General features: G+C 36.8%; 2 protein-coding genes across 6 annotated transcripts in view; one reads left to right on the plus strand and one right to left on the minus strand.

Annotated features, from left to right (window-relative positions):
• LOC116295288 (adenosine receptor A3-like) overlaps window positions 1-11,973 on the minus strand; it is a 36,329-nt gene that overhangs the window by 8,096 nt on the left and 16,260 nt on the right. The window contains exons 1-2 of one of the 3 annotated variants that reach the window (XM_089031177.1): window positions 6,703-6,836; window positions 6,239-6,318 (exon numbers count right to left, since the gene is read on the minus strand). The exons of 1 other annotated variant lie outside the window; for it this stretch is intronic. The gene's annotated coding sequence lies outside the window, so the exon portion shown is untranslated. Of the gene's footprint in view, window positions 1-6,238; window positions 6,387-6,702; window positions 6,837-11,973 lie in introns of those variants that run through there. One more of the 3 variants, XM_089031178.1, reaches the window with a different exon arrangement.
• Window positions 328-10,824, plus strand: LOC116301042 (follicle-stimulating hormone receptor). Of its 3 annotated transcripts, none has more exons than XM_089031173.1 (5): window positions 328-467; window positions 4,587-4,816; window positions 6,215-6,286; window positions 6,724-6,870; window positions 7,410-10,824. In XM_089031173.1, exons 1-5 carry the CDS (start codon window positions 456-458, stop codon window positions 8,737-8,739), a joined length of 1,791 nt encoding a protein of 596 aa, XP_088887299.1. In that variant the 5' UTR covers window positions 328-455; the 3' UTR covers window positions 8,740-10,824. The 3 variants fall into 3 exon arrangements, with proteins under 3 accessions (XP_088887299.1, XP_088887298.1, XP_088887300.1); XM_089031172.1 differs by lacking the exon at window positions 328-467 and adding an exon at window positions 1,557-1,783; XM_089031174.1 differs by lacking the exons at window positions 328-467; window positions 6,724-6,870 and adding an exon at window positions 1,557-1,783.

Below are 11,973 nucleotides of genomic sequence, written 5' to 3' on the forward strand. Positions count from 1 at the left end.
TATTACTATTATTATTATTATCATTAAAGAGCGAGTGAGTGAGTGAGAGAGAGAGAAATAAAGAAATAAAAATGAATCATGATACCTACTAAATGTTCTTATGATGCAATCATATATTACTATCAAAAAATGTAATACTCATCACCTGGCTCCCCCCGTCCCCTATTCCACCAATGTCTTCAGATTTTTGCTTTATATTCCTCATATTTCACCTACGAAACACCTACGCGTGATCAATTAAGTAAGAATATCAATAAGCCGTGCCTGTTTGTGATCTGTCACAATTCTTGGTCTGTTGCTTTCGTTTGTAACACAATGCACCAATGATTATAGAAGTTTGGCAGCATGAACTTCACATGATGCGTCACTTTCATATGCTTCTCCTTCAGTGCGGATTTGACTTAGAAACGCATGTGTAACTCAGAGAAAGGTGGTTAAATTGATCTCTGATTGACATGATGGTTAAGGTAATTATTTCTTAAATTATCAAACTTATCAATTTTAGATTTACTGTCAAGTGTTAATTTAGCATCGATGAACTCAGTCATACATGGAATTTGTTCATCGACAAGTTCTGCAGTTTTGGCAGAAAAGTTCAAAGAGTTTTCAGTCCGGCTGGCTCAAATCTTGCAATTTTATGCGAATGCTAAAGTGTTCAAAGCACTTCAGTATATGGTTCATTACTGAAAGAAAAGAAAAATCAACGCCATGCATATACATGAGAAAATTTGTAGATAAACTGAAAGAGAAATGCTTTTCTTTCTCTATTCATTTCGCTTTATTATCCTTCCTGTCTTGTTAACCGTGGCTTGCGGTCCAAATATATCATTTGAAGTCAATACGTCTGAGGTTGTTCAGAAATGAAGGTATAAGGACGAAAAGGATTTTAAATGTTGAACAATCCAACTCAACCATGACTAACTCAACCCACAACTTCGCTAACGTATTTGTATGCAATTTTATGTCAGATAGGGGATGATGAAATATTTAAAAAGAACTATGGACATTCCAAAAGTTTTTCAATTCTTTGGGTCGGAGAGAAATACCATTTTAAGTCAAAGAATTAGTGTCGTGTTAGTGTTATATTATTTAATCAATAATCAAACTGAAAACAGGAACTACTAGTTGGTGGGCAGAACACAGGAACTTCCTGTACGAACGATATATATAACTACAAACACTCATATATATACTACCTTTACAAATATTCATAATTTTTGAATTTTTTATGATTTTTTTCTCGAGCTTCTCCTTAAGATAAGTCTTGCTGCTTAATTTTTATACTTCATTTAATTTTTCACCACAAAATTTCGAATAATTGTTTGTCAAGTTTGTGCAACTTAACGAAAATTGTTATATAGCTACGAAATTTTCCGATATAACGAACACTCTCATTGGTTGAAAGATGATCACGTGACACTAGCTAAATCTAAATGTATCCCCACCAGGAAATAAGTTGCACGTGACAATAATAAATACAATAAACAAGTGCACGTGATCAGAAAGTGAAAAACGCTGGTGGTGTGATATTTTGACACCAATCACAAACAACAAAGCGGAAGCATATACTTTGCCGGAAAACAAGAGAGATTTTCCAGTGAGAAAGCAAAACAACATAGATTTTCCAGTGTTTCTACAGAGAAATTACAGACTTTTATTGAGAAAAAGGATTCGGAAAATAAGAAAAAAGCGACTAAAAATGCCGTTGCCACTGTTCTCGCTTTTTGGTAGAAAAATACAAGCTAATACAAGACCGTATGTGAGTTGTATTCGTAAAATCATGGTAAGTTTTCATGCATTTAGCTTGCTAAATAAAGTTCTCATTTCGTAAATTGACTTCTCAATATTTCTCAATTGTTATATAACAAAACACTTAATGTCTGGTCCCTCGGGAAATTAGTTAGTTTTGTTTTCCCTCGAGTCTCGATGTTTCCCTCGGCTTCGTCTCGTGAAACATCGAGACTCTCGGGAAAACAAAACTAACTATTTCTCTCGCGACCAGACATTAAGTTTATGCTATTTTTTACCAAACGCGTCTGACTTCAAGCAGAACTTTGGTAAAGCAGATATCAACCGTTTGTATTTCGGACTAAACGTTTTCAACCAAATGATTTTTCAAGAACAAAATGCTTCAATGCATACGAAGGTCTCGCGAAAGGATAAACATGGGTCCAATATTGGTCCAATATTCCAAGGATATTATCATGATATTTACTGTCATGATCGATTTATAAAATTATAACTTACATTGCCTAGAGTCTAGTTTTGAAAACCTTACGGTTCCTTTAGCCTCTAGTCATTTCCTTGAATGTAAAGCATTCTTTTTCTCATGATAGATAATAATGTAAATTAAAACTAAATTAGAAAAAAAATGCACTTATGTATATATATGTGTGTGTGTGTGTGTGTGTGTGTGTGTGTGTGTGTGTGTGTGTGTGTGTGTGTGTGTGTGTGTGTGTGTGTGTGTGTGTGTAAATATTTAGAAAATGGAAATGGAAAAAAAAAAATTATTATCACACTTTTTCTCGATGGAATTTGTGGCATTTCTTTTATATTTCCATGTCAGTCTCGTATTGAAGATAATTTTAAGAAGGGTGCATTGTCATTTGGAAGCTAGCCTCGATAATCTTGGAAGTTGTATGTGACTGTATCTCGATTTCTGGTTTCAGGCGGAAGAAATAGCCAGAGAGAATAATTTAAGGTATTAGGATACGTTTACGACCACTATGCGCGCAAACTTAAATAACGCGCTGCCTTTATAGTATAACACAAACAAAGTATACATTTTCTGAAAGCTGAATAAATATAGTTTATGAAGAAATTTTCAAAATACGATTTTTTTCATTGTTGTTCACATTATTGCCCTCGAAGCGAAATTTGACCATGCCTCAGTGAAAACGTTAACGGACACGTACATTTTAAGCTATGTTTGCGAAAAATGTCTTAACATACTCAGGAGATAATAAGCTCAAAAAGGGTGTCCCAGATTTTTGATATCTGTTTTCTATCTCTCGCTATTTTTGATCAAAGTTCAGCGATCGCTTTTGGAGTGTTGTTTAGAGTAAAAAGCGTCATAACTTTGGAAAGAAATTAAATTTCAAAATTCGGAGACACTTTTTTTGGATCATGAGTTACTTTATAAACTCTCCAAATTTTAAAAAAATTGAATGAAATCCAAGGGACTTTTAGCTTTTTGAAGTTGAGGTTTAAGCGGCAAAAACGATTCGAGAAAAACAAATTTCTTTGTTTGGAGCCGGAAGCTGCAGGGAGCCACGATGGTGTTGGCCAAAACACCTTGAGCCTTCCATTTTGTCATCGCTTGTCAAATTATCTGGTGTTCTGGATGATCGCAATGTAGGATCTTTTGACAATGACAAAGGAGCATGACAGATGTGCATATATTAAGCGACGGTACATTTCCGGTCTTTATAAAGTCACAATTTCGATTTTTCTCAAAATTTTGGCTTTTTCAATCAAAAATTGCAAGAAGTTTCACAAACATATGAAAGATAAAAGTTTAAAATTACGAAATTTAAAAAAAAAAAAAAAAATTTTCGAGCAATTTGTCATTTTTCGTATCCTAATACCTTAAGGGCTTTTTTGACATGTTTTGACTCAACCGTCGCTAGTTGCACATGAATAGACCTCTAACTTTGTTGTTTGTTGTGCACATTTCTTTACTTATACCGTTCACAAACTTCCGCCAATCCCCCCCTGCCCGTAAAAATGAACGGTCCCTTTCGTTCCTATTGGGCTATAATCGTCTTATTGGTTTTATATATTGGGCTATACCGGCTTATTGGGCTATATCGTCTTATTGGGCTACATTGTCTTATTGGGCTGTATCGTCTTATTGGGCTATATCGTCTTATTGGGCTATTTCGTCTTATTGGACTATATCGTCTTATTGGGCTATATCGTCTTATTGGGCTATATCGTCTTATTGGGCTATATCGTGTTATTGTGCTATATCATCTTATTGGGCTATATGTCGTCTTATTGGGCTATATCGTCTTATTGGGCTATATCCGCGTCTTATTGGGCTATTCGTCTTATTGGGCTATATCGTCTTATTGGGCTATATCGTCTTATTGGGCTATATCGTCTTATTGGGCTATATCGTCTTATTGGGCTATATCGTCTTATTGGGCTATTTCGTCTTATTGGGCTATATCGTCTTATTTTATTGGGCTATATCGTCTTATTGGGCTATATCGTCTTATTGGGCTATATCGTCTTATTGGGCTATATCGTCTTATTGGGCTATATCGTCTTATTGGGCTATATCGTCTTATTGGGCTATATCGTCTTATTGGGCTATATCGTCTTATTGGGCTATATCGTCTTATTGGGCTATATCGTCTTATTGGGCTATATCGTCTTATTGGGCTATATCGTCTTATTGGGCTATATCGTCTTATTGGGCTATATCGTCTTATTGGGCTATATCGTCTTATTGGGCTATATCGTCTTATTGGGCTATATCGTCTTATTGGGCTATATCGTCTTATTGGGCTATATCGTCTTATTGGGCTATATCATCTTATTGGGCTATATTGTCTTACAACCATTAACTTTTTTCACAGGTAATGTCTCTAGTAATTGTGATGACATTCTTTATCAGTGGACTGACGAGTGCGCTGGCTGACACAACCATACCATATGACTATCACGTGAACAAGACCTGTATCGGACAAAACTGCTGCATTCAGTCACGTGATTTCAATTCCAATGTTATGGTGAACTGTAGACTTAAGAACATGACGCACCTTGACCTGGACCAACTTGTTCCCTGCCCCGAAATCGTCTACAGCTTGTAAGTTGTGTTATAACAGGCCGTTGCATGATATCGTCATTTCTTCATCGCGAATTTTATTTCTTATTCAAATTTATTTCTCATCATGACTAAAGTAAGAAAATTGGTGCTTATGAACGAACGAAAGAAAGTGCACAAGGGTCTTTTTTACGAATTTTTCTTTATTGATTGTCGTTCTTATTCCAATTTGTTCGAAATAATATGTACAAGGGATTCTGGTAATTGTAGTTTATGAAGCTATAACGTAAGTGTCCTATAGAGTGCAACCACGTGACTCAAAATCCCTTGAGATATGAATAACAATGAAACAGCCGCCATGTTGGATGATCTAACAAGAGAAGCTAATGAGGAATGCTTTGTTATCGTCAACCAAGATGGCGGCAATGACGTAACATGTACCAGCTCTATTGAGTAGAACGCAACAAAACTGTGACGTGCTTTGAAGTACACATACCAAACCGCTGGCTTAATAGAATCCTTATAGGTCACACTCTTCATATTACATATTTTGAGCCTTCTTTTTGAATAAGTTTAAAAACTTATTCAATAAAATGCCATCGACCTAAATTCGTAGAAATGTTTTTGATCGAATGCAGAAGAGTAGTCATCTCGTGTATAATATTTTTCAGGTAACTTAAACGAGAGAGACTTGAGATATAGTTGGATATCAGTGTTTAAACCTTTATTTATACACCGTTCACGAAAACGAGGTCACCCAGTCATTAGTTCACAATAAAACATATAAAAGCACGTGTAATGCGTTTATTGATGAAAAGTATAGAAATTGACCTTTTGTCTTGACCTGAATTCGCGCTATCCACCTTTATTTTGAACGAGCAGCCTTGCTCTGCCTTGCAAGATGACTGGGCGGCCTCGTTTTGGTGGCTCAGTCATTATGAGAACGGTGTACAGTCAATTCAAAAAACGTTGTCGTCGACCGGCTCAAGCCTACGCGACTGGACCGAAAGGAATATGGGTAAAAATCAATGAAGCGGTTAAATATTCGTTCTGAATTAATTGTTCCCGCTAGTAGTAAAGATAATAATGGCGACAAAACAATCCATTAAATGCATGTCTTCGGGTTTAGGGAAAGAAAAACAAAGTAGTTATGATTCAGTTCACAATTTCCAAAAATATGAAGGCACTAAAAAACGTCTCCTTCAACACTTCCCGCTCGCCTACGAAGGTTCGTGCTGTAAACCAGGCATAACTAGTCAGATAAAATTACTGCAGTCAACTCGGCTTCAATGATTGCTACCCAGAGTTCCTTTCGGTTCAGTCGCGTAGGCTTGAGATGGTTGACGACAACGTTTTTTGAATTGACTGTATACCAAGGGCTTACAGTCAGTGGTGGAATTGTAAGAGACCCAATTCATGGTGGTAATTCTCATTTTAAAGGGATATTTCCAAGAACAGACTTACCAACATAGAAGATGCAGCTTTCTTCAGATATAGAAGACTTGTAAAATTGTAAGTATAGTACGACCAGTAATGTTCCACTCCTATACGAGATCCAATTGGCCACTTTAGAAAACGAGTTGAGGACTAAGAACGAGTTTTTAGATTTGACCTAGTTAAAAAACAAACATCATAACAAGAAAGTGTACATCGAAATTATTAAATTTCTGGAGTTTCAAGGTTTTGGGTTCCATACCTTTTGTGTAGCAACCTCCCAAACATCACAAAAATTACAAAGACGTATGTATGTTTACTGGGGATGCTTGTAGTAAACATAACATTTCTTCGTAACTTTTGATGTTTTTGAAGGAGTTGCTTATAATTTAGCTGTTACTTAGCCAATCGAAGCCATACTGCAGAAACCCGTTAATTTTGATGTACTCTTTCTCGTCATGGAAATATTTTTAAATAAAATTAATTATAAATACCTTCTATATACTTGTTCCCAGTCCTTCACTCGTTTCTAAAGTGGCCAATACACTGCTCCACTGCAGATCAAAACCGTTCAACAATTATCTTTGCCCCAATCTTGCATATAACAACATACACCATATGTCTGGGAACGCATTTAATGGACTGTCGACACTCAAATTGCTGTAAGTAAAGAATCCATTCTGAAATAATAATAAAAAACGTTATGTAAATGTTTTCCCATTTCAGACCACTTGTCATTCTCTAGAGTATCATTTCTTTGTTTAACGGTTGCACATGAGAAGACACATGAATATCGATACAACTCAAACAATGAATCTTATTCTCAAGAGAATGGCGTGGACTGAAATGGGAAAACATCAGGTCAAATTTAAAGAGGTCTATTGATCCTAATAGTCCCCTTTACAGTTCCCTGCGCCATCTTGAAAGGTAGCCATGCCTTTGCATCGAAGCGAGATGAACGGTGAGCTTGCAATGATAGAGACATCTGAATAATTGTCCAAGGTGTTAAAAAGGTCTCTATCATTGCAAGCTCACCGTTCATATCGCTTCCATGCCAAGGCACGGCTACCTTTCAAGATGGGGCAAGGAACAGAAAAAGGGACAATTCGGAGCTGGTGGTTTCGCCAGATGTAGTAATAGTGCTATAAAGTTTTCGTAATACAAACTGCGCCATTAGATATATTTGTTTACTAACTTTCAGAGATATAAGCTACAACGCATTGCTAACCTGGAACACGTCGGACATCACCAACCAACTGCCTTCCCTATCAGAACTTGACGTCACAGGAAATCCATCATGGTCACCAGGCCAACACATCCGGGACCTTCCAAATATCACAGTCATCAAGGGTATAGCATCTTATACCATTCCACATCTAAAACACTGTATACGTTGCGACCTACATAAACGTGAGAGCATCGTACAAGGCACAGGGGCCAGAGTAGCTTCTACTACATACGTTTGTTTTGAAGTGGAGTTTTCTTTCGTTGATAATTTTACTGCTATTTGGGGCTCGAAATTTTCAATTAAATGTCAAGACCATAAATCTGACAGCCCTCTCTGTGATCCAACCCGTCAATCACACTTAGGATCTTTATATTATTTTATCAAGTTGATCGACCTGTGCTACCAAAAACTTAAGTGGGTAATACATAATATTGTAATAGGGTTGGTCGCCATGGTTATCAACGCTATTGTCATAACAACGATTCTGTTAAGTCCAAGCTTGAGGAAGAACATAGACATGCTTTTAATTTGGCAGTTATCGGTGGCAGACTTTTTACAGGGACTGTATCTTGTTATCCTGGCATCCTTGTATTGTTCCATGTCTAGCTCCGAGTATCACGACCTTAAGTCGTCTTTCTATTGCGAGAGCCTTTCTGTTCTCATCCAGGTAGCTTGGTGCGTTGGTATGACTGCAGGTTTTCTTGTTACGGTAGATCGATATATCTGCGTCGTCTATATTATGAAGCCAAACGTTCGAATCAGTCTTACAAATGCAAAGGTGCTTATAATCATCATGTGGGTTATTGCAATCATTGTAAGCTCTCTGCCTTTCGCTTTAAAGATACGACCATTCTTCTTCGACTATTCCTGCGCCAGCCCTAGATTCCCTAATGGAGAGTACTACACTTCATACATTGGGTATGTCGGCGCAATCGTTTACGTCAGCTCCTATATTCTCTACATCCGTATTTTCTACGAGGTACGTAAAGCGAGTCTTGATGTTGGGATCCAACGAGAAGGAAGACTTGCCAAACGAATCATGTTCGTGATTTCAAGCAACGTTGTATTTCTTCTGGTTCCAAGTGTCGCAGGGCAATTTCTCACGATAAACAACACCGAAAATTGGGTGCTTAAACTGATCTATTGGAATGCTGTTGTGCTGTCATGCTTTGGTATAAACTCTTGTCTCAATCCCCTTCTTTATCCATTCCGTTGTCAAAGGTTCACAACTGAGTTGAAAAGGTTGTTAGGATTTCGGAAAAAAATTGTTGGAATTTCTAAGACAAATCGTGAGGCTAATTAGCTGGGGACAGATACAGCTACTCTCGGACGAGCCACTGAAGATTTTCCCCAACAATGTGTAAAGAAGGATCAAGCTCCAAGAAAGTAATAATTGTCAGAAACTACTGCTTTTCTAATCTCTAGTCTTGGCTTAACCAAAAGTATCACTATTTCTATCAAAAAAGGGATGACTGCAAAGACCGAAATAACTATAAAAAATTTAAATGTCTGACCCTCGCAGCCAAGACTAATCCAACACGAACGTTAAGAATAAAGATATGTAATAAAGATTGTTTCGAATGGTGAAGAATATTATCCACATATGTGCCGTCTCCAGCAGTTTGTAAGCCTCGTAATATCTCTTCATGGTTTGATGATCCTTCAAAGTGCTGAAGTCGATCCGTGCTTGACGCACTCGAAAAATATAACATCAAATGCGGATTCTCTTTGTTGTCACAGGATATAAGACACCTCAGTAACAACCGTTTCCTGATATGATACTAATATCGATATTATATGCCAATCGGTATATCAAAACACTTGTATCTACTATAAACGATCAGCTGCTACTTCTCCAAGAATGGCTTGCACTATAAACTTACTCTTAATCTTAAAAAATCTAATTTTGTCATTTTTCATCATTACAGAAAAAAACTGACAAATGATAGTAAGTATTTGCTTGAAAGTAAGTATTGATGCGGTATGGCGGTTAAAAAATACACACGTTTTACTCGTCGTTTACGTTTTATTCATCACGTTAGAGTTCCTATTAATAAAGGAAAGATTACAATTTAACGATAAAACAGAAAACGATTAAAGCAAAAGGAAAGCAAAGAAATAGGAATAATTACTTACAAAACGATGTGAGCTTAAGACGGTCGACGTTGAACTGAACTGAACTTAATTGAGCTGAAGTGAACTTAACTTACTATAAATTACGTACATATTTAAGGTCTGAATACAAAGGCGAAAAGTGCGCACGGGAAAAATGTGTAAATTCCAATCTAGCACTAACAGTAAGCAATTTGTTAAGTATTTAGGTCTCTTAATTGATAAAAACCTTACTTGGAAACCTCACATTGATTATATCAGCAATGAAATTAGTAAAACGATTGGGTTATTTGCCAAATTAAGATACTATATTGCTTCTCCTACTTTATTGATGATGTATAAAGCACATATTCAACCTTATCTTTCTTATGGTATTTGCATTTGCAAAGCATTAAGGTGGATATACTCTGCTAATATGAGAGATAGTGCCACACCTTTATTTACAGAAGCTGATGTCCTCCCTATCTCATTCAATTTCATAGAGTCAACAGCCAGATTAATGTATGATGTTGTATCCAATTCTGCTCCTCCAGATATTTGTAGTTTATTTTCTTCTATCGATTCGGCACATTCCTATAACACGAGGTCATCGACCTCCAAAAATCTACATTCTCAATAAGCCTTTTCATAGTTTAAGAATCGATTCCACTGCGCATGCGATTTTATCCCGAATTTCTCATCTTCTTTTGTTTAATTAAGAACAAAAGAAGGTTTAGACAAAAGAAGGTGAGAAATTCGGGATAAAATCGCATACGCAGTGGAAACGATTCTTAAACTATGAAAAGGCTTATATTCCAGAACAGAAATTCAAAAACGCTCTTTTTCACACCTTGGTGTCCGATCGTGGAACCAAATACCTGATTCTATAAGAACTCAAAATAAAAGAAACTTAAACAAAAATATCAAACAATCTCTTCTTTATTCCCTGTCCCATTCAGGATATGATATCGATCTTCCAAATTCCAAATAGAAAATAATAGTAATAATATCTAATATCTTTAATATAATCTAACTAATTAAATTCATAAAATCCATCTTGTAAAAATGAATACATGTATCAAATATCTTAATGTAAATAGTCTAGTAAGAATACGACAATAGAGAGAATACACTGTAATACTGAGCTAGAAATCAAACTTATATTAATTTTGTAGTAATTAATTTCGTATAACTCCACAAACCCGCCTAGACTAGCTATACAGCTGTATGCGGGAGCGTGTTATATTGTAATTAGTATTCTAATTGAAAAGTGATAATAAATTGAATTGAATTGAAATTGAATTGAATTGATATAAATAAACTTCTGCAGGGTCGCAATCTTTCTGAACCGTCAACCTTCGCCTTGCTACAATGCGTACTGGAACTGTTCTAAGCAGCTCGAATGCTTCAGGTTCTTCCCGACGAATGTCCTCGATGACTTTCAAATTATCTACGAAGAAATTGAAAGTGTCCTGCTCAGGGGCAGAATAGTGTGTGCTGACTAAGCACGATAACATGACCATCGTCTCAAAATAAGTAGTGTCGACATGCACGGGATGTTGTTCCGAAGTGTAGATGTTATTATCCACATCCGTTTCTTTGTTCTTGTCTGCCGTTATAACAAGTGCATTAGTTGGATGATTGCGTTGCGCTTCTTGACCAACGCAGTGAAGTATTTCCTTCAAATCTTCTTCATTTGGGGGCACCCCTTGAAAGATTGCCACTCCGTATATAGAGTGTGTTCATGGCAGCCATGTTGGTTGGTTAAAGAATTTTTTTCCCGTGGGAAATAAGTTTTCTTGTCATGCAAAAATATTGCATTGTTTCTGGCACCAACATGGCTGCCGTGAACACACTCTATTGAGTCAAATCAGACAGCCAGCTTCCCAGAGTCTTCATTCTCTCGGAATAGTGGTAGACTGGGAATTTAAAGCTACCATCCCACAAAAGTAGTTTAGGTTTCTTGATGAGCTGCTCGTTGTTGTTGGAGTCTTGAGCCTGAAGCCAGGAAGTATTGAAACTGCTATGATGATCTGCCTGCCCATTCGACAAGAACGTCCTCACTTCCAGAAGTTTTTCGGCGTGAACAATGGGAGATTCAGTGGTGACGAAATCCGTGTAGGATTTTTGATTATACATGTAGTTTGCACCAAAGAATTTCGGATCTCGTACAGAGCCTCGTAACCAAATATTTGGAAACGTACTTTCTGCTCCATCCTTCCAGGTTATGTTCAACAAATCCTTGCACTACGATAATGCAGCAACTCGAAAGGGTGCACGTATAACGAGGGAAGGTAAAACTCGAGTTACATTACAAACTTCTCGAGTTACGCGCTCGCACACACCCATATTTTTAAGGCCACACTCATTTTGACATCTGTGTGTAACTCGATGACAAACATCGTTGAAATCAAGCTCGAGTTACGTAACTCGAACCCAACGGATT

Source organism: Actinia tenebrosa, unplaced genomic scaffold, assembly GCF_029948245.1.
Source record: "Actinia tenebrosa isolate PJP-AT-01 unplaced genomic scaffold, QUT_ActTen_1.0 PGA_scaffold16__25_contigs__length_10494907, whole genome shotgun sequence".
NCBI classification, from domain to species: domain Eukaryota; kingdom Metazoa; phylum Cnidaria; class Anthozoa; order Actiniaria; family Actiniidae; genus Actinia; species Actinia tenebrosa.

Excerpts from the sequence above, each read along its gene's own strand:
- LOC116301042 (XM_089031172.1), top strand. The coding sequence starts at position 1,700 with ATGCCGTTGCCACTGTTCTCGCTTTTTGGTAGAAAAATACAAGCTAAT. Across the intron at positions 4,817-6,214 it reads CCCGAAATCGTCTACAGCTT|GGATATTTCCAAGAACAGAC; the intron begins GTAAGTTGTGTT and ends CTCATTTTAAAG. Across the intron at positions 6,287-6,723 it reads TATAGAAGACTTGTAAAATT|TCCTTCACTCGTTTCTAAAG; the intron begins GTAAGTATAGTA and ends ACTTGTTCCCAG.